Raw genomic sequence first — 26,914 nt, forward strand, 5'->3', positions numbered from 1 at the left:
CGGGGCTCACCGCGACAGCCAGCGCCTCCCGCGCTGAGCCCTGGTTACGGCTGGGCGGGTGTTGGAGGCTCTGGTTCTCTAGCTCCTTGACACAAGCCCTTTGCAAACTAGGACGCAAGCGCCTGGCTTTCTGTACTGCGCTTGGAGTCAGCAACCACGGTTTTCCCCGGGGTTTTCTGAGTTTGGAGGGCTCGGGGACCTCGCAGCCTGTAGTAACTGTAGTTTTACCTTGTGCTGCGGGTTCAGCGAGATGATTTGCAGCTCACGAGTGCGCTTGGTAACTTGCACGTCTGTACTCACAGGTGAAATCTTTTTTTCTCTCCCTTAGGAGTGTGGTGCTTTAGCGAACTGTTTTTTGTGAAAGAGCCTCGGGACATTACTGTGTCAAGGAAGGATCCGGTAGTTTTAGACTGCCAGGCCCGTGGTGAAGCTCCTATAACTATTACGTGGCTGAAAAACGGAGGCAAAGTATCTGAAAATGAACGGATCTACACTTTATCCAATGGCTCGTTATATATCAGTGAGGTGGAAGGAAAGAAAGGAGAGCTTTCCGATGAAGGATTTTACCAGTGCTTAGCTCTGAACAAACATGGGGCCATTCTCAGTCAAAAAAGCCACCTCACACTAGCAAGTAAGTTCCAGCTCTTGTTTATTAACCTGCTCCTGAGTCTGTGACAGCAATTCCCTGAACAGCACACAACAACGTACTGTTTTGATTATGTACCCGAAAAGACAAATTACAAAAGCAAAGAGCAAGTCAATTCTACAGAACCTTTGTTTCCTTTGAAATGTTAAAAGATCATGAGCAAAACTCTTTGAGTCCCTGATGTGGCAAGAGTGGCGCAGCCACCTGTGAAACCTCTTGGGCAGTGGTGCCTTGTGTGGGTGGCTCAATGCGGGTCACTGGTCTCCAGAGCAAGTGGTGATGCAGAGCCATGCTGGTAACCTGCTACAGAAGTCCTGGGTCTTGTTCTCAAGTCCTGTTCAGGCAACCTTACAAGGGTTAGCTACAAATCTGATAAAAAAAGTTATTATTCCTTGTTCAGTAGCTTGATGTTGTGTTGTGCCGTCTTGGGGCAGGGCAGAATGATAATAAAGGCGGTTGTCTTTGGAAAGGGGAAAGAGGGGAAAGGTTTTCTGGGCAACCGTGAGGGTCATATTACCACGCCCTCGCTTTTCTGAGATGTGTGTTCAGCTGAGCAGATGCAGGTGCTGTCCCTTTTGGAACCGCTTCAGGGTCCTCTGGAACTGACCGTAAGGGCCTGTTACGTGGTTCTACTAGGAAGCGAGAGTCATGTTTCTAGGGTGACTCCCTACTACTGGATGAATGGTGAAGGATATAGTTGTGTTTAAGTGCCTTTATGGCTTTAACAGTCTGACCCTGAGTGTGCGTTGCCCTCTGTTTTCCTAGCATCTTTAAACATGTTGAGCAAGAGATGTGTGTTAGGAACTGAATGCCATGCCTTTTTCCATGCCAGTGCAGAGCTTTGCCAGTAGGCTGCTTCTACAACATTATCTTTTTTTGCTTTCTGAAAGTGCATGGAGTCATTTCAAAGAAAGTGCAACACAGAGAGTGCAACACAGAGAGTGCAACACAGAGAGTACACAGTTTACATAGTCTTCTCATGTTCCCTCTGTAATAGGACTTAACTGATAAACTTAATCTATTAGGAAAAGGCTTCCCTTGACCTCTTCAACCCTGTTCTTAGTAGCAAGTTGCACAAAACTGTAGTGCTGATACCTCTATGGAAACTTGATATTGGTTGTAAATTGCAAGTTTTACCAAATTCAGTCTGAAACTAGTTAATACAGTTGGTACGTTAGCTTACATTAAAAAAATGTCTGAATGTTAACATTTGTTAGTTTTTCCTGTGCACTTCTGAACTGATTATAAAAACTGTCCATAAGATAGCCCAGGAAGGTGTGAAATACCTTGTTCAGTGAGCTAGAGCATTGGGCAGTTGAAAACCAGCCTGGAAGCAGGTGGCTCCACGTTAAGTGACAGGTTTTTCACGTGCTGTAAGGGGCTGATCTGTGAACTCTTCATTTCAAAAACTTGGCTACTTATTACTTTGTGTCATGGCATCTTACTCACATACAGGGTTAATAGACTAAGCAGTTCTTGGATACTTTTGATAAAATGGTGAAAAATGAAGTATTAACCTTTAAATTCATATCATTAGGTCTCAGAGTGTCAGCACCGTTAATAGACAGACTGAAGAAAACCTTTCTTAAGAGGATAGAAATTTTGTTGTTGTTAATAAATGTTAAGCAAAACTGATGGATTTTGTGTGTAGGACTGTGGAAAACTGAGGGCCATTTTAAACCTGAGACGTTGCAGGATGAGGTCTGTGCTCAGTATCGGAGAACTTCTGGAATAGTACAGAGCACTATAGTAGTACAGCATAGTAATACACTTGTAGTATCTGGTTTTATTCAGACAGTACTGAACTTTTATATATGTTTGTGTCTCACATACACATTATTTCACCAGAAAGATGATTTAATTTTGTTTTCTTTTTTTGATAATGAAAGATTTTCACCAAGGAAAATAGGTTGCATGCTGTGGAGTGAGACTCTTGTTTTCCAGCCCCCCTTTTTTTTTACTTTCTTATTTTTTTCTCCCCTTCCCCTGTAAGACTGTGACAAAAGGTTTCTTCTTCTTCGAATACTTGAAAGGTTTCCTGTGGCTTTGGGGGAAAACTGGAAGAGATAGTGGATCCATAATGATCACAGTAGGTGTTGACTTAGCGATTAAGTGGTTAACTAGTGGCCAAACATGAAGTTTTCCTGTGTAGCAGTCTCTCCTTTTTAGTCATATTCCAATCTGACTGGTTTCAGAATGTCATCTTTACTGTAAAGCTGTGAGGTAAGGCGGTAATTTGTATCGTTATATTTTGAAGCCCATAAAACACGTGCAAAATTAGTCTTATATCTCATTTTTACAGTGTTTCTGCCTGCTATCGTGACTTGATTGAACTTTGCAGATATTTTAAGTGAAAGAAATTAAAAGTTTTGTGGGGGATTTTGTAGGCTTATAATTTTTTTTAGAGGCAGTTTTCCGTTGCTGCGAAGGCAAATTACCTTGTGGTCAGGGTACAGGAGGAACTATACATATTAAACAGGTAGAGAATAGGCATTAAATGGGCATTCTTTCTTTGGAGGAAAAAGCAAATGCTCTCTTCAGTCAGTGGTAGCAGCAGGGTGCGAGGATGTTCTTTTACTTTGCCTGTTCAGAGCTTTTGCCAGTAAGCTTGTCTTTTGCTTCAGAATTGTAATGTTTAGTGTTGCATTTGGAAATCAAAAACTTTAATCTGTCCAAGAGTTTAAGATTTGAACACACAAGGAGATCAGATCTTGGTTTCTAAAGTTAGGAACTGGAAGCTGAAGGTTGCACTCGTGGCAAGAATTCCATTATTCATGTGCAAATTAAGAATTCACAGGGTTAAAAGGTTAGAAACTGGCCAGGATGAGGTTTACCCTTGTGATAAAGAGCAGATGACCCTCATTCATTGGCCAAAGCTTTCATGTAGCTCCTCTGCAAAGTTAGTGATTGCCATGAATTGTTCTTGAGGAATGCAGAAATTCAAATGTGAGCAGGCCTTTCCTTAAGTGTCACTATGGAGCCTTATCTCCCGAGCACATCAGAGTAGGTCTGCGGGGACAGGGTTCCTCCCCAGAGGCCCCAAGGCTTTGCTTTCCTGTTGCTCATCCATGCACAAAAGAATTTTACTAATTTAGGGCTTTTTTTCGGTGAGATCCCCCTACTTTTTTAAAGGAAACTGTGGGGCTGAGGTATTGCTTAAGTAAAAATACTAATTTCGGTACATGCTTGTAGTTGCTTCAAAAGTAGGCTAATTGACGTGGGGGGAGAGGAGGAGGAGGTTCCAATGTGGTTCTTTGTGAGGCAACATGTGGGGGTAAAATGCTGATAGTGAAGAGTATGACTTACTCAAAATTCAACTTACTGCTGCCACTGCTACTAAGAGAGGTATTTTTTTAATGGAATGTAAAAGAAATATAGACTGTGGAGAAAGTCTATGCACTTTTGGTACAACTTTGAATCAGCCAAAAATAAACCAGCTGAGATTTTTGTATTCCTGCATTTTTAAATTATGACTATTTAACTGCAGTTAGCTAAGATTCTGTCTTAAAAATGAAGCTAGACTTCCAATAAGGTAGCATTAGGAAAAAATGGAGAAGGTGGATCATGTTCTGAACCTAGTAACATGGGCTTTGGGCAGTGATTGGACAGGATGCTCATTGTTTATTTCCTTTTCACAAAAAGTGGAAATTGAAGTCCTAAGATGGTTGGATGGGATATATACAGATGGGTAGGAGCATTCCTAGATAACCCTTTCTCCTCTTGTAACTTGGCTGAATTGATTTTAATGTTTGTGAGTTACAGGAAATGTAACCCCAATTCTTCGTGTACAGGTTTCTACATTTCACAAGAGGGAAAGGTTATGCACGCAGAAGGCTTCTGGGAACACGCCTCTGGAGGGAAACTGCGTGTGCATGCTGCACTGCAGTTTGTGAAGCTCTGTGCCTTTTACATGTAGCAGGCTATACTTTGTGGAGAGTTTGCAATTCTGCTTACCTGCTGTGGCAGTGATGTGACTTCTGGTCCCACTGTTGTGCCAATAATTGGCAATATTTATGTTTTGATATCTTAACATCTTTTGCTCTGCTTTTAAATATTTGCACTTAATAGTGCATCCACTTGAGCCTTACTCTGTACTGTGACAATCATGTTTTCTTAACTGTTCCAGCTGTTTGTTCCCACTTTTGCATTGTGCCCTTCCTTGCATTCCACAGCTGCATATGTGGCTAACTGAACAGGGAACTGATCTGGGTTAAAATAATAGAATTAAAACAAAAGATGGTGTTTAACCCAGATGAGTTCCCTGATGCGGTTTGTCACAGAGCCACTCACAGTGATTGCACTGGCGTAACTGAGAGGAATGATGTGGAGGTGGGAATGCTTAGTGGGGACAGAGGAAGGCTACTGAAACTTAGACTGTTGCAAAAGTAAACATTCATCAAACTGTGGCCTTTATGGAACATGTGCGTAGGCAAAAATTTTGCCTTTCTGCTACCAATTTTTTTAAAATTAATTTTAATATCTTGCCTTAAATGAAGGGATTAATAGCTGTGGTCTAACAATATAATTTTCATTTTGTATGGAATCTATCATTTCAGGTCCAAATGCATATAGAGCTCAAAGGTAGTTTTAATTATTTTAAATAGTAATGGAGAGAGGGAAAACTTTGAGATGGAAGGGTGGGGTTAGGGGGCAGAAGTGGTTTTTGACTGAAGTGGAAGCGAAATGGCAAATGGCAGTTGTAGACAATGGTCTTGCATTAAAAGAGATAGCTAAGTCTTAATGCTGTAGAACTGGTGTGGTAACAGACAGTTTGAGGAAGCTCTTGCTTTAGGTTTTTACAAGTGCTGCTTTGTTGTTATTGCTTTGATTAGTTGATTTGGATGTCCTGAGAGGAGAATCAGTTTCTAAGCTGAGAGTGCACATGGCTGATCCTTAGTGCATTTAAATTCCAGTATATAAGGCAGGAGGAGGATGTTTAATGTCTCAGTCGGCAATGTCAGTTGATAACAGTGAATAAGAGCAGTAAGATTTTTGTTCTTTAGTTGAGATACACTGAAGAAATAAGAAAACTGGGAAATATTTTCCTTCTTAACTCTTTTTCTTGTAGGATTTTCCTGTAGAACTCCTCCAGAACTCCCCCAGACATCTTTTGACCTGAACTTCTACAACACTTTTACAAAAGAAATTGTCAACGTTAATTTAAGACATAACTGCTAGTTTTTGGTGGGGTTTTTTTGGCACTAGGGCATTCCCTATTCTTTCAGCGATGACTGGTCTGCACTTGGAAGAGCTCTTCTACAGACTAAGGGATGGGCTTTTACATTGTTGCCAGGACAAAATATGTATAGAACTTTATTTAGTGCACATGAGCAGTGTTTGTTTCCACTACCATGTTACTAGAGAAGTGAGCTTTTTACAGGTTTCCTCAACACTTCGGTTTCAAATTTGTGTCAAGCATAGTGCCAAACTGAGGCGTTTCGTGCCCTTGCTTTTCTTCCTAGCTAGTAAGCCCAAAGCTGTTACGGTTTTTACTAGTTTTTATCACCATAACTTTATAATGTATAAAGTTTTTACCAGCTTCTTTTTTAAAGGAATACTCAGTCTTATTGGCAGTGTACTCTGTAGCTAATAAAACCTTCACCTACGTGAGAAATGTTGAAGGAAAACGTGGTACCGTGCTAGAAGTTGTTCAGAGCTGTGACTAGAGGCACTCGGTTCTTCCCTGGTGCAAGTTATACGTGTGATATGTGCACTAAATAATTGAGATTTCTTGTCTACTTGCAAAGCAATGCATGGCAGCAAAGGATGCTGTTCTGTTCTTGCAGTGTGGTGCTCCCCCCCACTGCTCCCTTTCTTCCCCCTCCCTCTCTCTCTGCATTTCTTGGTGTAGAAATTGTTGAAAGGGCATTCAGTAAGGCCCCCTTTTGTCAGCCAGCTCTGATTATCCTAAAGAAAAGGATCTCACTCTGAGCAGTTGTTTGCCTGGAGACTTGTTGTCACGTCTTCACAATTTAACAGCTGTGGCTATTGATGGTGTGCAGAACAATTTAAGACAATGACAAAAGAGAATCTTGGGGGAAGAATTTAAAAGTTACTAAGCATTTTCCTACAGAAATATGGTCATTTCCATTGTTGGACAAATTTGTGCTTCGTTTTGGTGTGTTTTCCTCAGGATTTTGTATTTTTCCACATCTTATCTCCAAAATTGTGGACATAATCTTTTGTTTAGTTTTGCATTGTTTTTTCTGTTTCATCAGTAGGCCCAGCTGTTAAATTGGGATTGGTTACTTCCAGTCTTTATAACTAGTAATCACCACCTAAGTGAAAAAGTAATCAACAATGTCAAGTCTCCACATTTTGTTGAGTAAGTGTGGGTTGTATGGTCAACATTAGTTACTAGGGTCAACCACTATGTAGCTTTTAAGTAGCAGCATTTTAAGCAGTGTCTACGTTTAAAAGTTGATTGTCTCAACAATTGAGTTAGAGGTGGAAAAAAAAAATCATTCTAGGTGATCCGTGTTGGGATTTAGAAATCCATCTGGCAGCCTTACAAGACCCACATCTATAGTGGAAACATTTTTTGTTTGTATGGATGAAATTGTTACTTTTTTAATAGATGGAGATAAACAGCAGACATAAGAAGGAGATGGTTGTGAAACCAGCGGAGTGTGGAGGGTTTGTCTGTAACTTACTTTATTATTGTAACCTCTTCTTGTGTGTTGTTTTTTCTATATGTAAAAGTTTTGGGGGAAGATGGCCTTCCTAATATATTAGAGGAAAATGTAAATAAGCAGTACTAGACAGATTTTTCTTTACTGCTTTTACTTCGCTTCATAACTCTCAACAGTAATTCTGGTTAGGGTTTGTTTGGGGTTTTTTTCCAATGAAATAAAATTTGATCTGCTCAGATGAGTGGAAGTTTTTTTGTTTTTAACAACATGAACGCTTGCAAAGGCAAGATAAACTAAGTAGCATCTGGATAACACAGTTATCTCACGGCCCTGTTCCAAAGTGCTTGTTTCTCAATTGCCCATCCCTGTTGGGCTTCTGGTAGGAGGTTTCTGACACATCAGTGCATCTGCAGTTTACGGGAATAGGATCTAGGTATCATTCCCCCCAGATGCACATAGGTGTGCTGTATGCTCATGCAGTTCACTTAGGTTCTTATTAGCACAACCCAAAAATGTCAGAATGTGCAATCTTTGTGTTTTATGGGGTAAAGATTTAAGGGTTACCCAGTCTTTCTGCACCACTGTTACACTAAACAGCTTTTAAAACTCCCACTGTGGTCCGGGTATTGCCCGAGTTTAGCTGATGGGAAAACTCTGTAAATTTTTCAGTAGTTAAGCTTGAGGTGGTTACATTTGCTTCTAGCCTGAACACTTCATTGCAGCAATTGTGATAGTATTCAGTGAGTACCTTCTCGTTTACCAGATGTCAGACCAGTAGAATGCAGCATGAGAAATGAAATACTGAAAATGAACATGTTATAAAAGATGTAGGAATGCTGACAACAAGCTTTATATCCAAAGCTCTTATCAGAATTTAATTGTTATTTGAGGCAAAAGTTACGATGTACTGAGATGCTACTTCACCATCTCTGGGAGGGTTACTGGGGACTTAGCTACTGGGGAGGGAGAAAGTCAGCAGGGAGTGCAGTTATTTAATCTAATGTAATTGAGGTTCTTGGGTTTATATCTGTATAAACTGATTTCCTCCTCTGACTAAAGTAGTAAGAATATGCACTTATTCCTGTAAGTTATTTGAAACTGATCTTATGAAGTTGTTTCTGCACATAGGCAAAGTTTTGAGGAGAGGAATGGCTTCTGGAATATGAAATAAATGGAAATGCACTGATTGCAAAGTTCTAGCAAAATTGGGAACAGGCAAGAACTTTTGTTATAAAACCAGAAAACAGGTAGAAACCTCATTAAGTAGTTTCCTGCAGTCATGGGAGTGCAGGTTTGCAAGGCTCACAGAACATGTGATGCACTCTGTCCCAGCTCCTTCTACAAACCTGTCCATTCTGTGCAAGTTTACAGTTCTGTCCAAAATTGGCAGAGTTTTCTGAATCACAGCTTTAGGTGGGGCAAATACAGTATTTTAGAAAGGAGAAAAGAGTTTGTCTCTAGCTACAAGCTACACTGAGTGGTACATTTATGACAAAGCAGCAAAACTTACCTCATCCTAGTCCTCTAGCCTCAGAACACACTAAAATTATGATTTCAAATTTAATAATAGCAACAATTTACCTTGTCTTAGAAGTATGTGTAATGGAAATTTGCTATTCAGCTCTGCGGTGAGGTAGTTCCATTTTGAAATGATTTGTGTATGAGAGAGAGTTTTGAAAGAAATAGTCACCTGATTGACCGGGGTAAGGGATACGTAAAAGTTACTACAAGCATTAAACATGTCATCTGGTGTTCTTTTAATACATAGCTAGGGGGCAGTTAAACTAAGTCTTTACAGCTTGTGATGTATATCTTGTGTATAGTGATGCATGAATGTTGGAAACTGGGGGGGATTCTGTGAACAGAAGCGACTCTGTATCTTCAGATTTGATTTTTAGCATCTTCAGATAATAATCCTGTTCACATTGATTGCTTACGTTGTTCTCATTTCAGTAGATTGGAATTTCTTGTGCAAAACCTTCATGTCTTAATGGGACCACTGGCAAACTGATAGAATTATAAAAGTAGAAAAAATGTTGGATTTTTATTCTATCAGTGTAATTTTTACCACATGTGTACTACCTCATCTTTGGACACTCCGATAGATACACATGGCTTACTTTAAAAATCTTGCATTACACCTAAGATCTTTCTGAATCTTCTAGTCAAGAGGGTTTTGAGTTTTGATTATTTTCTTTTCTCTCCTTTGAGCCATTTCAGATTAAAGACAAAACAAGGTAAAATAGGATTAGAAAAAATAACTTACTCTTCTATATCTCCTCAACTTTTGCAGCACGAGTTTCTCGTGTGAAGTAGCAATGGTCAGCCTTCTCTTCTCCCACTAAAATCATAAAAGTCATCAGTCTGTTTACACTGTGGGATTGTCAGTTCTTTTAAGCTTACTGAGAGACACTCACTTCCTGTACACCTTAAAATGGAGAGGAAAAATTATCAAATAGAAAAACTTCTCATTTATTTGCTGATCTGTTCTAATATTACAAATTTTCTCATCATTTGTGTCCTCTCCCATGTTCCCAGTCTTTTCTTTTTCTCATGTCAGGTGCAGGCTACTTTTGCTGCATGTAGTTGGTTTTTTTTTTTTTTTTTTTCCTTTTTCTCTTTATAAATTGTCACATGTATGCTATATCATTGTTCTGGATTCGCAAAACTGCTTCTGGTGACCTCCCCTTTCTTATTCCTGTCCGATGACTGGAAGGAGGTACTGTTTTCCAGTGGAGCTTATTTTCACAGCTGTGGAGGAGAAGGGAAGTGTCATAAGATACTTTGAGGTCTGTTTTGACCCCAAATTTAGATGAGGTAAAAATGATTTGACAGAAGTGTAATATCTTAAGTGGTCTGGCTATAACTTCTAAATCAAATAATAATTATGATTAAGAAAAAGCTGTTTTGATGGCCATTACAATGTACCATAAAACCAGCTCTCTATGTTACACAGTATTGTTTTTTTGGTTTACAACTTGTTACAATAGGAAGTTATCAAATAAGACATTACCTTTTCGAAGAAACTTTAAAATTAATCTTGAGGTCTTTGAACACACAGAAGAGTTTTAAATAATTTTTTTGCTTACTCCTGCTTGTACAATCTTCAACATTATTAATAATTGCTTAGGTAACTTATCAGCAAATTAACTAGTGCAAACTGTTAAATTACTATTTCACTGTCCACATCAAGATGTCTAGTAAACCTCTAATAACTGTAACATGTCCCTCAGGCAGAGCTGTGCATTATGTATATTCTTTGTAATGAGAATTCGTTGACTTTATGAAGCCATTGACAGACATTTATCATTTTGTTCATTAAACTTGTCTGTGACATCCGGCAAATTGATGTTAACTGGAAATATTCTCTGGGAGTTCTGGCATGACTCTGTCATTTTGCCTGAGGAGAGAGAAACTTTGTACGTAGCATGTCCCCAATTACAAGGGTAAAACTTCCTTCCCCCACCCCCTCCCCAAAAGCATAAGTGAGCATATGACCAGCTCTTTTTTCATCTTGCTTTTAATGCTTATTTATGCAAACAGCCCTGTGGCCCACAGTTTGCAAGCAGATTTATCATTGATCTTCAATAGAGGCTGAAAGTGGATACTGCTTTTATTAGTTCAGCCAGTCTGTGCCAGGAAGGCAGCTCAATTTTATCACACGATCAATCTATTGTAAAAATGATCATAATACAAATCCACAGTGCTCTGTGCACAGTGGCTCATGGAACAGGTACATGTGAGTTTGTATTCTGATGCATTGGCCTATGCTCTTAAAATTAGTGTTTCATTTATTTAAGAAGTGGAGACAAAATTGGGTATGGGGATTTTTTTGTTTTGTTTTTGTTTCTCATTAGTAGAATTTTTTTGTTTATTCCAGTTAGCAGTAGTAAATATTATTTTCTCCCCCCCCCTTGTAAGGGTGCGTACTTTATTTCTAGCAATAATTATGTTTTCTACTGTTTGGAATTCTTGGATATACTAAACATTAGAAGAGGTAAGCATTGCTACAGTGTACAAGAAATTAACTATGGAATTCTTGGTAGCATTGATGGGAGTTTTGTGACATTCCCAGCACGTGGCATTTAGTACTTGTTTTTAATGGTCATCATCTTTACCCGATGTTGCTTATTGCTGATTCTCATAAAATATATGGTAGATGACCAAATGCTTTGTTGAACGCATTCATAATATATGTTGTAAAGCAGTGCTTTGTTTGGTCCTTTAAAATCACTATGTTTGGAATGATGAACAATATCTCATTTGTTCTGCTCTTGAGCACCCGGTGTGGAAAAAAATACGCACTTTTAACACCTGCCTGTGTTTGATTCCTGTGGATAGCTGTCTCTAATAATGGTAGAGGTTGTTAATAGGATATCTGCCCACCTGCTAGTGTTCCTATTGTGCTACCTGAATCCAACTGTATCAGCAATCTTTCAAACAGGAATAAATGTACTAATAAATTGTGGCATAACTGATTGAAATATTTATTAATGGGTCAAAGATAATGTTCAGATTGTAGAACCTTCCAAAAATTGAATATCCAAAAATCCATTACATAAAATTTGTGTCTTTTGAGAGAAAGAGTAGAGCAGTTGGCTCTTTAAAATATATTGTGTCTCACTACATAATAGTTCACTGGATTAAATGAATTTATTGATTTCTGCTTCTTTACTGACACACATTTATGAGCAGTTTCTTTGGCACCATGGCCACATGTCAAAGGTCATAACTTTCCTTCACTGTGGAAGAATAAAAGCTTTCAGATGGTGAATCCCTGAAATCCACACAGTGCTTTATTCCTCCCCTTCCCCCCAGTATAATTACTGGTTTTGCATGACTTTATTTAAGATAAATAAACAATAATAATAAAAAATTGTGCACACTAAAAAAACCCACCCTATACTATCTATCATAAAATAACCACAGGCAACTATTTCTCTGCAGAAAAGGTGACATATCTAACCTGCTAATAGGTATCGTTATGACATACATGGTATGTATTAGGCTCTTTTATGGTCAGAGATTTTATTGAAAATAGTAAATTTTAACAATATAATAAACATTTCTCATAAAGAATTTTATTACATTTCAGTTTAGAAACAGTATTTTTTTTTACTTCAAGAGCCAAGTCAAAGGCATATCACACTTTATGCACCAGAGGCGATACTGGAAGTAGATCCTACTGAGAGAATGAAGCACATTCAAAATCTGTGCTTTGTGTTTGGATGAACGTTTATAATGTTGACATTTTCTTTAATGCCTTTCATTAGAAGTAGCCTGTGGGATTTTTGGTGTGTACTAGATACGAAAGTCCACTGATGACATAAAGATGAAGCTATTAAAAAGGAAACTGCAATGGAATATAAAGAAGTTTAATCAGTCCACAAGTTTGCAAAAAGAGAACAATAAATCATGCTTTAAACATCAAGTGGCTGACACTAGTTCCGAAATTTTGGAAATGTAGAATAGGACGCAGTTAATGCCATATCTGTTGTGCAGTCTGTGGTGCTCATCCGATTGATAACTTGGCAGAAAATTTTTTTTTTTTTTTTTTTAAGGTAGATAGTTATCTAACTAATGCAGTTAGCTGTGATGATTTGAACTGGCTTTCTGTGTTAAGCTGGCTGGAGGTAAGTAGACAAGAGTAGTGGGGATTTGGGACTATCTGGGAAGAGTTTGTCTTTACTTTTTAGCAGCTACTAACTGGTAGGTTAGCTCTGACCATCTCTGGAAACAACAGTGTGAAGGTAACTTCTCTCAGGTGTTATTTTGATTTAAAATCATCAAAACATTTGTGCTAGGTAAGGTGAAAAGGTTTGAATTGTTAGTGGGGCCTGGCTATAGTCCTCCTAGCAGGACTGTTTCTAAAGGAATAGCAGCGCCTACAGTTGTATCAACAGGAAAAAAACCCCATGATTTTCTGAGAAGATGTAAAAAGTCTTTCCGTCACCTACCCCAAGAAAGAGAATTAGCTGCTAAAGTATTGTTGCATATTAGAGATGAAGAATGTTGGTGCTTTTAATCATGGCTCTTGCAAAAAATACCAGTGGTAGACTTTTCTTCTGCTCTATTGTTTTGTGCAAATGATGATCTTATTCTAAGGGGGCTGGTGGCAATCGGCTGTTAAATTTACCAAATATTTGTATTGCAGTACTGTAGTTGCTAAGTTTCTGACATGCTAACCTTTTGCATAGAAATTTGTCATGTCAGTATCCATCTCTTTGTTTTTAATTTTTTTTTATACAGTATGCTTCTGCAGGACTGTTTATCCTGTTCCCTAGAACAAATCTAAGATGAAGCTGTTTTTTCTGTATTTTTGTTTTTCACTATAATAGCATGGGAATGGCTACTTAGGGAACAGAGACATGGGATTTTTTGGGGGAAGTGGTCTTCGTGTCTGGAAGTAGCTTTTGCTGTTGCTATGAATATATTTGCAAATTTGGTTGTCATGTAAGTTCTGAGGAAAACTCTCAAACTTTTTTTTTTTGCACATGTTCAGCACAGACTTACTCAGCTTGACTAGATAGAGACACAGAAGATGCTGTTTGTGCTGAGCATGTTGCTTGTGAACACTGAGCTGGACTTTCCCTCTAAGCAGTCCTAGGCAGCTGTGGACTTGCCTTTTTTTCCTGTTCTGAATTAATGAGGAGCTACAGTGTGATCTAACACTGCCTGGAGAAAACAGCTGGCATCGAAAGCTGAACTAAGTGAAAACAACAGTCTAATTACCTGGAGAGGATGTTTGGGAGGGGAAGTTGGTGAGGTGGAGGTGTGAGTGGTCTCATGTGTCTAGAGGTCAGTGAGGGTAAGAGAAACGCATTGGTGGGAAGCGGCTAGTACTAAGGAAAAGTTTGTGGAGTGAGGTCTTGGGTTGGCTCTGTTTGGAGATTGCTATTGGTACAAGTTGGGAGTGGGAGAGGACTGAGGGGCTGGCAAAGACTGACTTGAGAGAGCATGCCCATCGGAGCAGCTGATATTTCAGGATGTGGAATGTGGACCCAGGAGTTCTGGACTTCCATTGGGAACTTCAGAAAGACAAAGAATACCCTCCCAGTGAGGGGAGCTTTGGAGGATTTAAATTGTATCACTGCTTCAGCCAGAAGTTTCTACAATATGTGACACGAGTCAGCTTGTCCCTACTTTTCATGGGAAGTCTGTGATTACATGTTTCTACTGGTCTTGGTGCTTGATGTGAGATTCTGAGGTTTGATCAATTGGAGCTGCAACAAGTTGGGGGAGCTGTGGTTGCAACACATGGAGTGCTGTGAAGGATCTGTGTCTTATCTTGGACACCTAAATTTAGTGAATATTTTGGGCCACAAGCCAACTGTTTGTCTGTACACAACAGTAAAATTTAAATAATAATAGAACGTCATCTCGGGTGTTGTGAGAGTAGATGCATTAACATTTGTGAAGAACTGTAGTGCAGAGCCCTGCAGAAAAGGCCATAGGGAAGTTAATAACTCTGTCTTCAGGGCAGTGCTTAATAGAGTGTAATAAATAAGGAATGAGGCCACACACTGAACAGAGAAGAGAAAACAAAATATTGAATAGATGCTCATTATGTGAGCACCATTCATTTGGTGCTGTGAATAGTGGGGGAAGTGTGGTTGTGCAGTTGGATTGTTTCCTAAAGCATGTATATAAACAGAGCAAATCAGTTACATAAGCAGCTTCATTTCTTCAGCTTCCTAACTTCTGAGCATTTGGGTTTGGAAATTTCATCTCATGTTTGTGTATACACGCACATGTAAGAGGCAGATATACTGAATGCTGTATTAGTGGGAAGGTTTAGGGGTTAGCTTCATTTATCTAGTGATGTATGTAGTGCAGCAAAAAAAGGAAATAAATATGCTTGAAAGTATTAGTGTTTAATATAGGCAGGGTGTCAGGGAAAAAGAGACTTGTAACAGAGGGCACTGTGACAACTTCTGAGACAAGTTAAATATGTTTATCAGAACTTTTTGATTCAACCAAAACATGGGCTGGTGTCCAAGTGTGTATTTAGCAATAGCTTTAACTTCATAATAGTCATCCTCAGATAATTTTTTCTTTTATATAAAGGTTTACTGACTAGTGAAGATACTGTAGAGGTCTGCAGCAACATTTATAAGCCTGTTAGTGGTATTGTTTATCAGAGCGTAATCTGACTTGGGAAACCATTTTAGCACAGTACTAACAAACCCCACATTTAATTTATACTTTTGACTACAGTTTCAGCTTGTGTGTGGACAAGGCTTAGGTGAGTGCTCACCTGTACACTCTCTGGTGTTTGTTAGTGCAACCTTCACTCTCTCTGTGACCTGACTTGAGAGGAAATTGGGTTTATTGCAAGTATATGGGAGAAGAGCTTTTTTTGTGGTGCATGGTATTAGGTAGGTGCCAGGAAGGACTGTGGGCTCCAGTGATGTGGAGGAGTTAGGATCTGTGGGTTTCACCTCCTCCTTCACCTGGGTCTGTCTATCTTCTCAAGTATTTACTCCAGCACATAGCCTGGAGTATGACCTACTTGTTAGGCTACAGGTCTTACCTTGAGCTATAGGGCAGCTTTCTGGAAATACAGCCCAGCAGTCATGACTAGAGAAAACCCCTGATACTCTTTTTTTGTTCCTTTTCCTGACACATTTATGTAAAGAATCTCAAAGGCAGTGAAGTATTCAACACCTCATGCCTTCAGTGTAAGGTACGCACCTGAATCCTGTTGGGGATCTGGCCCTTTGGGTGCTGGGATCTTCTTTATCTGAAGATGTTTTTCACAGGCATGTTAAGAAGCTGGAATTATGAGGAAATGTAAAGCATTATTTGTACTTATTTTAATTGTTCCTTTCCTCACTATTTAGTTGCTGCCTTGTTCACCATTGTCTTGCATTTACCTAAATAATGGTTGCCTAGCCTTTCACGAACTTGTGAAGAGGGAAGATGGTGACCACCTGAAACAATAATATCTGCGGCAGAATAGCCTGAGAACTTTAAATAACCAAAGGGGACTGTTTCCAAGGCAGCTAAGTGACCTTTGGATCCCAGAAGCGGGCTATTCATAGAGGCGAAGCCTTTGTCCTGCTTTGACCAGTGGTCAGTGAACTCCGGCAGGCCCCTCGGCTCACCATCTTGGCCCTAGACTAGCAGCTGGTGATTGATTCATTTAACTGTCCAGATTCACATTCTTCTGTCAAGGACTTGTCAAGGAAGAAAAAGGTTCTATGGAGGGCTATTCATTTTACTAAAAGGAAGGGGATGCATTATATGATTGAGTGGATTACTTTTGGGTCAGAAGAGTTCCTGCATTGCTCTGTTTTAATTTGGCCTTCAATCAAAGAGAGATTTAGTTTATCAGCGCAGTGTGGTGCTCATGAAGAGGGACAGATCGTTTCCATTCCATCAGTGCAATAGGGCTGTTTTGTTTTGTGGGTTTTTTTTGTTGTTTCCCCCCCTCCTTTCTATGATTCGTCCACCCCACCATTTTTTTGCCAACAAATCCATAGATTTTTGTGATTAGTTGATATGACAGAGGGTTAAGAATATTACTTTCTATTAATCTCACTCTTAGTTTTAATGTGTATGATATATGAATATTAATGCTCCTACTACCTCTCATGCATGGCGTTAAGCAATCCAGAAAAGCCTAAAGTAAAAGACTAGTGTGTTACCTCTGTTTTAGATGTGGAGAAAACTGAGAAGAGAATAAATTCTACAGGATCAAATTAATAAATTACTTTCCTACAGACAACACAGGCAGCTGTAAAGCTGAGGGTAGAACTTGGTATTTTCTATCAAGTCCCCGTTTTCACCCGATGAACAAAAGTTTATTGTACAAACCCAGCATTTTCCAAATGTGCAAGAGTGCTATATATGTCCATTTTTCTGCTGGTTTAGAATCCCTTTTTTTAAAACAAGAGGAAAGTGTTTCCATGCTTTATGAAACTTGAATCAGGTTTTCAATTTTATAATTAATGTGTCCAAAAACCAACTTTGAGTTGCACTAGGGAGGTGTGTTTCCTCTTCATTGCATTGCCAGGCTCTTCTGTCCATCTTGCCTTCAGCTGGGCTGTGTTCCCTTAGCATTAGGATTTTTTTGCTGATCCTCTTCATGAAGTACTGAGAAAAGAACGTTGTTGCTTAGCTTCTTCCACTGGAAATAACTGGCATTAAAGAGCGGATCCCACCAGTTAACCTTCTGCCTCCGTTTGAATGAACATGATGAGCTGCAGCAGATGAAATATGACCTTCAAGTTTCTTTACCCCACTCTCATAAGCTATGTATTGTTTTGATTTGGCTTATTGAACACATTATGAGGGATTTCTGATTGGCTTCAGGCCAAGGTGTTATACTTCTGCTGATGGAAGTACAAGTGCATAATTTAGAAGAAAATACGGTGAGGCTTGGTCTGTTGTATTCTTTTCTCTCCCTCTTTTTGAGGGAAAAGGGAGAATTTTGTACTTGTTGAGATAAATGAGTGGCTTAACTATCTTGAGAGCATAAGAGAGGAAGGAAGTCTGAGATAATCTAACCTTGCTTAACTCTCCTCTGTTACACACCTCTACGTGTGTGTCAGAAATCTGGGATAAGTACAACACCTGTTGAATAGGCCTCCTTCTTTCATGGAGGCCTGGTGGTATTCTTTTCATGTCTGTGGTTTCATTTCCCGGGGATCAGTCCCCTTTCTCAGAGCTTGCTTGTTTCAGGCTGGAGCATGATGTCTGAGGTACTGGCTTCTCTGTGCCCCAGATAACACTTCCCTTGGTGCCTTCCTAGTGGCTTTGATTCATGGCCTTGAGTTGGAGATAAGTAATGAACTTTTGAAAATCATGGAAAAGGAAAATGGGTTGTCGTTGTGTATTAGCGAATATAAGCACTCTAATAACCAGAGGTATTACCTACTTAGTAGAACATGGCTATTTGCTTGCACTATGACTGGGCAAACTGGAAGTCTGACTATTGCCTCCCACACAAGCAGTCAACACCCATAGCAAGGTAACTTCCTCTAAAGACAAAATTTTTTGATTTCTTCTGTTTGCCTTTGATATGAGGGCTTTTATGGTGCATGCAGAACAAATTTGCAGGATATTTTCCAGATGCATAAGGGAGTGAGAGAAATATACCTGGGGAAAAATATAGGGATTTCTGTGACATTGAAGGCAATATGATTTTTATCTGGAAGCCACACTTGTGATTTGTTTTATGTGAAAATGGCAAGAGTTGTAAACTCTTCCTCCTCCCTTACCTCCGGAAATATTCAGATAAGCATCTAATTAGAGGATTTAAGTAACTTCAATAAATAAGCAGTACTGACAATGCCTTTTGTTACTTTTTTTTTTTGGTGAAGTTTGTTTCTGCCTTTTTCCCTGCTGCTCTCAAACTTCAAGACATTCAGAATTTTGCTGTTAGTTACAACCCTCTGTAGAAAGACTGTTATTGGAGAGAGTTCTCTGGGCTGTGTAATGTGGTAGGGGGGCATTTGGTGATAGGGAAATTTGCTGCAGGCGTTTGGCCCTTGAGAGTGGAGGCATCTCTTTCTTTTCCCCATGGGAATGCCGCAATGTTGACATTTGGACAGGGGGCTGAAGGGCTTGAATTCCCAGTGCCTCTCCTCAGTGTTCTGCAGTGAAATTGTGTCTTTCATCCTAGGATGCTGATTCTGAAACACTAAGCAAAAAATGGAGAGTGCTCATATCTCTCAGGGATAGCGTTTCTGACAGTCTGACGACTTACAGCAACTCCATATCAGCTTACGCTCATTCATATGTGGATGGTGTCAGTTTGCCACTGTATGAAACGAAACCTCTTCCTCTGCCTCCCCCCAGATGTGAGGGAAGGCGCAGTGGTGGGCGGCGCAGCAGAGGAATGTGTGGGGCCCCGCTCCTGTACTGGGATGCGCTCTGTGGTGCTTCCTCTGATTGATGAGCTGGGCAGGGTGAGGTGAAGAATGAGTATTGCATTCTACTTAGGGTCTTGTTTTATTTTAGCCAGGAATAGCATTTATTTATTTTTAGAGATACATGACTGATAAATAGAGGTCTTACCCTTCTGCTGGCATCTGCAGTGAAATTCATTGATCAGAATGGGGCAGCTTTAGTGATTATTACATTTTTGTTGCTCTTTGTTCTTTGAGGAACCTTGGAATCATAGCAGTAAATCTTTAATTTTCTATTTCTATTTTTCTTTGTGGTTTTGTTTTTTGGTGTTTTTTTTTTTTTAATGCCAAATTAGGATAGTTGTGAAGGGATACATCTTTTGTTGCACAAGCCTGCTTCTGTTCTGATCCTTCTCTTCATGTCATAAAGTGCAAAACTGTGCTGGATGTTCCCCTTGCAACATTGGGCTATTAAGCAGAACTAATTCTTCACAGAATGGCAACAACTCCAAAGAAAGGCATCTGTAGGATTAAGCATACATACTAGAAGGCAATCACTTGGCAAACTGCTGAAGGAAAGCAGCCCTTGCAAGGGAGAAAGTGGTGTGTTCTTTTTCCTGAATGCATGCAGCCACACAAGTAGAACAGCTTTGAAGCTGGTTAATGTGGCTTACTGTGTGCCTTTTCTGTACTATTTCCTACATTTCTTGTCTGCAGAAGAGCAGAGGGGAATTTGTCGGTAAGTGTGTTAGCATTTATTGTGCACTTCTGTGGCCACACACTTGCCTGGATGATAGATAGACTGAGAAGGGAAAACCCCAGCCAGGATGCCTTCAAAAGTGAAAAGATCAAATCTCTCATGCTTGTTTACATGATTCAGTAGGGTATGTCAGTTACACCATCAATAAACTGTTGAATATATAGAATCACATGTTTCTAAACCTCAATCTTCTATTTCCTTTAAAATAGTGCTAGTTAAAACTCCTGAGGTGATATGTATGCCTGGTTTTGTTGGGAGGGGTGGCAGTGATGTATTTTTTGCCACTTAGTAAATGATTGAGGTGTAGTAAGGCAATATATGTGGTTATGTGAATAGCTTACACATAGCTGCAAGAGGTGGAAAGTGCCGTTGTTGCAATATAATTAGCTGCTTTGACTAAGGTAAAATGGAAAGACTTGGGTGTATTATCCTCTATGTTCTTCCTTCACAGATTGGGAATTTTGATGCATGCACCTGCATTGCAGTTCTCCTGGGTCATCATCTCAGTGTGGCTCTAAGAGCATCTGATGGACTGGAGAACAAACAGTAAAATAAGGTGCTCATAGGTTGGTAGTATGTCAGTTAGGATCCTCCTGTTATTTTCTCTAGCACATTGGTGCTGCCTAGGATCCCATTTATTGTCACAGTTATGTTAATATGTCATGAATAACAAGCTTGTGTGTCTGTTCCAGTGGCCTGAAGAAGCGAGGAGGGAACAGTACAGTCTAATAGTTACCTTGTCAAATTGTACGTCTCTGTTCCTGCATGCATGTTTCTGCATTTAAAAAAACTTCTTGAAGGGTGATTATCCACTTCTGAGGAGCCAATTTTCTTTAACTCTTCTCATGTTTTTTCTTAACATACAGCAGACATGCTAATTATGAACTCCTTCTAGTGCTAAGGTTAACGCTTTCCAAAATTTACGGTGAACATACGCTGCCTGTTTAGCAAAAGGAAAGAGCATCTTTCATAAAGTACAATATATCCTAAGATGAAATGATTGCTTTTATCCTTGAAAAAATGGATCAGTATCATAGAGACTCCTGGTGTATGGTGATGCTTAATATAATAATTTTGAATTCACAGTTTTACCCAAGAAGGAATGCTTAGACAGCCACATGTTTAAACGTTGAGAATCTGGTGTGCCATTTGATGTGTCCTGTGCCCAGAAAACAAATATTTACAGGACTGAAAGCTTCTGAGACAGTAGTTAAATGGCCGTGGCCGGGCTTGCTTCTGCCTCCGGTGATGTCCATCTGTGTAGGAAGTGGTTGCATTTCCACAACTGCCTCACGAAAGAGAGGCTGTTCCAGAACCACATGCCTCATTTGTTCTTTTTTTCTGCCGTTTTTCTCTGGAGCAGCCAAAGATGATAATTTGGTCTGTGAGACCCTGTCTCCAGACCTTGCACTTCTAAAGAGCTCTTGCAAGAGGGGAAGAAAGTTTTGCTTTGTTTTTAATGAAAACAGAAACAAACTTGGGAAAGTCAAGATGTACAAGGAAAAGGCTATTCTCAGTTCTTACTGGGGGGAGGGAAATTTTTCCTTATCTTGTAAAGTTTCTTCTTTTCCATCAACTGTCTTCAGCATGCCTCCATTTGAGTCCTCCTCTTCTCTTGGCTTTCTGCACTGGGATAGATCAGAAACTTGCTCACAATAGTTTCCATACTGTATGTGGAGATGACAATATACATTCCTACTTTCTGAGGATATTGTAAGAAAGAAGGAATAAGAGGATACTGTAGGAAAGAATGAATAAATTAGTACATTTCCCTAAAAACCCAGTGCAGAATAGTCTACTTGACTTTAAAGTTTTCAGGAAGAGAAAATACTACATACAAAACTTCAGACTGGACTTAACTTTGAGAAGCTGGTGGTGAAAACTGTGTCTGTGTGTGTGTGTCTGTGTGTGGCCAGAAACACTTTCACAGAATCTAGTCCCAACCCAAACAGTGGAGAGCTTAGTGATCTTCAGTGGACATATTCAGACTTGGTTATTCCTGTACAGAGATTTTTAAAGTGATCACTTCTCCGCCACTGAATTAGGAGCTTTAAAGAAAGGAGCAGGGGGGACCTGAAAGTGTTAGAGGAAACAAATGAGATTGCAGCTGACGTCTCCAAGGGAACTTTTGTTCCAGGGTGCTCAGGCTGTTGACCTCTTTGCTTCTCCATTTCATTGCCTTTATATTATAGCATACTTCAGTACCAGAAAAGTAGTGGCTAGTTTGTGACTGGGCAAAAGCTACCTTTTTTTTTTTTTGGTTGGGGTGGCAATCATGGACATTGCTGTGTAAAGATTTTAATGCACAAAGAAACAGTTTTGCATTGTATTTTAAAAGTGTGTTTTTTATATATGAAGCTAATGATTTATTTCCTTTTCTCCCTTCTTATCAGAGATTGGAGAGTAATTCCTAATGATCTGCATCTTAGTTTGGAAATCGTCTAAAAATGATACTTCTTAGATATCTGTCAGCAGGTTGGCAAAAATATGAGAGAGGAAAGGAAAAAATAAAACATACCATTGTTTCTTCCTTTTCCTGTTCCTTTCTCTACCACACTTCCCTCTCTCTGTTTAGTTTTAGTGGTGCAACTAAGTATATGGTAGGCTAGAAGTAAATGTTTTTGCAATAAGGTGACCATAAGTTTTAGCAGAGCAGACTGTTTCCCAGATGTAATTGACTGGCAGTTTGTTGAAGGCGAAACTGCAGTAAGCTCTGTAAAGGAGCTCATCCTTTAGCTTAGCAGTCAGGGCCCTGAAGAAGATTTGTCCAGAGCAGAGGTAATGAATTGAGAATAACAGAAAGGGCAGATGGCCCAAATCCTCACTCGTTACCTCATCTGGGGTCTCCTTGGTATTTATCAGTGAAAGCTTTCTGTAATTACCCCTATGTGCAGAGCAGTTTCTGGTCCCTCAAAACTCAAAATGTGATTTTGAGAGGGTCTCGTAGACTAATGCCTCAAAGATTTGCTCCTTGCCTACAACCTGCCAATACTATTCTGTGAACTGAAACGTGAGGAGCACGTGGTGTGAAGGATCAGTTTTGTCTATAGGGAATGTCAAATTTCATGGCCAAACCTGGCTCATAGTGTGTGTTTATTTGTCTTTCACACTGTAGAAATGGGGTTTCTTATTAGTTTTTTGCAATATTTGGAACTTTTAAAAAAAATTTTTTTTATTGTTTAAGTTTGTGTTTTCTATTGAAGTATTGACATATTTTGCACTCATATAAAAAAAGTAATTGTAGAGATTAGTAAAACGAACCAGAACAACTCCCTTCCCTTCCAGTCTTACTTCTTCTCTCCTTCTGATACCAACAAAGCAATATATGCTGGAGTTCTGGAGTAATACACACATCATCTAAAGAATTGAGGAGGCACGGTATTTTCTCAATAAAGGGTGTCTTATCTCTCTAAGGTAAGGCCCTGACTCAAAGCCTATTGAAATCAAGGATAAGACTCCTACTGGTAAACAGGTTGGAAAAAATGAAGAAGTATGTGTCAGCAGTCTTAAACGTCTGGCTCTCAAACTGTCTGGATTTGTCAACATAAAGTGCATGGATGCCAATAAGCTATGCCAGTAGCTCCCAAAATGTCATCCCATTTTGACAAAATCTATCCTTTGGCTTAGGAAAAAAAAATGGTAGGAAGGGAAGAGGAACCCAAGTTGTAGTGCTAAGCTAGTGGCTCTTAAAAATGCAGCTGTGTAATTTCCCACTCCACAGCGTTTTCCAAAGCATCAGAATAATAACGATCACTGTAGAATATGATTGCATTCTGTACAAGCTGTAATTCCAATCTACCTTCTTTAAAATGTTAAAATACCTGCTAGGAGATTCTAAATGGCAAAAGGTTAAGAAAAATCTTTGGGATAGACATATTAATAGGTGTCCCATATCAATTATTGATAGTGTCAAATCAGTGCAGCTGTTTCAGTCTCATTTAACCTCCCTATTATTTAATTGTAATGCTCTAAGGTAACAGCCTGAGACTAGACTTCTTTTTCAATACAGTTCTGAACTATTGTCTTCAAAACTGCTGCTATGGTGTTCATACTATCACAGTCTAAGAATTTCTTCATATTGGTAAAGTCATAGAGAAACATTTCTGTATCTTTTTGTTTTAATTTTAGGAAGAGAAAATTGGTGTATTACATTTATTCTGGAAATACGTTTAACTCAAGAAATATCTGTGAAAATACACAGTGTAATCTGTTTCACAAATAGCACGGTCACAGGCTAAATGCTATCCTGCTTGCTGATATTTCCAGTATACACAGCAGGCTGTGGGGTTTTTGTTCTGTGTGTTCCTGAACAATTTAGGGAGAGCTTATTAAAAAAGGGAGCATTATTTGCATTTCTGCGACTACTTTTCATTTCAGTGTGGACTAAAGGAAACATGACTTGTTACCATACCCAAATTCACATTTTTGTCTTGAACTAGAATTTTTCATGGAAAAAGTTTTGATGTATTTAAACTTAAACCATTTGCTTATTTGCTAAAGGGAAGGGTTTTCTTCCTCAGGTTTAATTTCAGTAAATCAAGGTATAAACATTTCTTTTAAGACAGTTTCACTGCCACTTGGGGTGATTATAGAGGCATTTTTCAAAACTATTCTTGAGGAAAACCTCCTGATTTTTCTGAGGTATTGGCAATATAGATTTAGGGCTAAATGTGCAGTTGTATTTTTCTGTAGAATTTTCATCCTGCCAGCACAGTAGTTCTTCTGTAGCTTTTTGTCTTGTGAAAAGGCTCTCTGCTAGCTGTTGACCTGAATGTTCAGATGTTTCTGGAGAAAGGTATTAACAAAGAATCTGAAAAGTACTGAAATATTTTTGCATGTAGAAACACCAACTTGGTGCCAACCAAGCCTTGCTTTGTAGCAATGTTTGTAGTAAAAACTGTACACCTGGCTATATAAGGGCTTTTAAACTGACAGGATACTGTGGTTTGAGGAGTCCTTTTATTTATGTAACACTAAAATTTGTTTGATTCCATCTCTCTCCTTTTTTTTTCTTTCTTCCTTAAAATATTTATTTTCTGTTATGTAATATCTGAATTAGGTCCTTTTTTCCTTTTTTTTTCTTTTTTATGGTGCATCCTCTAGGTTTTCCAGGAAAATGATTTTACTTTTCATATTGGGAAATTAAATGCCATACTCACTAATGGCAAACTAGCGTATTGCTGTCATGTAATCTTAGGTCTGTATCCTGTCTTCTTTTTAAGAGTGAGTTCTTAGTAACCAGCTTGATAGAACAAAGAAGATGCAGAAACTAAAGCTAAAATATGAAGCTGGAAAACAAAACAGAAAGGTAAAATGAATGCCCTTTAACAGGGATGACCACATTTCCAGACAGTTCAAGCAAATACTGATTTTTAAAGTCATGTCTAAGAGTTGAGTGTCAGTACCTTATTAAAATCCAGGGATTAATAGCAGCAATCTCCTTGTTGCACATTAAAAGGGTTTAGTTTAATTTTGGATTAGAGGGTACAAGGTGCCTTTCTAGCAAAGCTATTCCCAAGGTATCAGTGAGGAGAAGTAGGATGGCTTCAAGACTGTGGTTTCTGTAACTGTCCCAGTTACACTGTGTGTGAATATGTGTGTGTGTGTGTATATATATATCTATAAACACACACCTGTATGGATTTTAAAATTGTGATGAACTCTTTCAATAATCCTTTATAATGTATGTTATCTTTTGAAGGGAAATTGTCTGGAAAAGCTTGTTTGAAATGTTAAGAAAGGCAGTTGGAGTTATAGGTCCATACTGCCTTACTGGGACTGAAGGTGTGGTTGGGCTCAGGTTAGTTCAAGGACATTAAAATCTGTGGATACTGGTGTTAGAGATTCAACCTGTAATCAAGACTTCCTTGAGTATTAGATAAGAGTAATATGCAATATTCTGCTCTTCTCTCCTGCAGTTATGCAGGGGTGTGCAGCACATGCAGTGTGTCTGAGTAGTTGGAACAAGATTGGTCAGCATTCTCCTCCCTTTCGTACTACAGGTGTTTCTAAGCATGCAAGTGAGAAGAACAACCATCTTGAGAGCCCTAATTTATGAATTCATGAATTTGAGGAGAGGCATAGGATGAGCTTATGGACACTACAGTCCCCTCCCTGTTTTTTAGATGTTAGGGAGAAGGAGAGGAGGCTTGGTTGGTTCTTTTATTGCTATCAGTTGCTTTTTGTTAGGCTTTCTCAGCTCATTAATATGTCAATGTGTGATAACATTTACTGCCAGGGATTAATACAGAGGAAAAAAAAAATACAGTTTTAAAATTCTAATGTAAAATGTTAAGCACCTGATATAGTGTTGTCCAGAATTTTCATTGAGTTCTGAACATCTTGGCAGTGATGTCAGCATCCTGTATGATTTATTTGTTGATTTTATGTATTTATTTATTTAGTGATGCTTCAGATTTTGGGGGGGGGGGGGCAGGGGGGAAGACTCATTTTGTTCCGAGTTTAATTGTCGGGCTTTTGGCACTGTATACCTCTTTGGTTATTAATTAAAAATAAGTAATTAAACTAAAATTTTATGTGCTAGTAGTACAAAACTATGCAATTTCAGAATATTTCTTTAAAATAAAAGGATATAGAAAAAATGTATTTTAGCTAAGTTTATTTTTCCAACAACTGGCAGAAATTAAAAATAACAGCTGGCACTAGGGAAAAAGCCATACTTACAATTTATCAGAAGAATTAAATCTCTGGTAATTTACAAGAATGCCATTATCAGTATGTTGTTTGAATTATAGTCTTTTTCTCTTTACTCTTTTATAACAGTCAGAATGAACTGACCCTTTTCCTTTCTGCCTAAAAGGCCCGAATGTGTTCTGTATGATATCACTTCTTACAGACGGAACTCAGTTCTGTCTCAAAGTCAGTTGTTTGCCTTAAATAATAGCCATTAAGAGGAGGAAAATAGCTGTGCAGACAATGAGTGAGACTGGAGGAAGATAAAGTCTTTGCAGATGCTTGCATTTATGATCTAAGCTGCAGGAGGTCTGTAGTTCAGAAGCAT

General features: G+C 38.9%; 1 protein-coding gene across 1 annotated transcript in view; it reads left to right on the forward strand.

Annotated features, from left to right (window-relative positions):
- PRTG (protogenin) overlaps positions 1-26,914 on the forward strand; it is an 85,835-nt gene that overhangs the window by 691 nt on the left and 58,230 nt on the right. Inside the window, exon 2 of the mRNA XM_010572276.1 lies at positions 329-631. Coding sequence (XP_010570578.1) covers positions 329-631 — 303 coding nt within the window. The remainder of the gene's footprint in view (positions 1-328; positions 632-26,914) is intronic.

Source organism: Haliaeetus leucocephalus, unplaced genomic scaffold (genome assembly GCF_000737465.1).
Source record: "Haliaeetus leucocephalus isolate CR32 unplaced genomic scaffold, Haliaeetus_leucocephalus-4.0 Scaffold339, whole genome shotgun sequence".
NCBI classification, from domain to species: Eukaryota; Metazoa; Chordata; class Aves; order Accipitriformes; family Accipitridae; genus Haliaeetus; species Haliaeetus leucocephalus.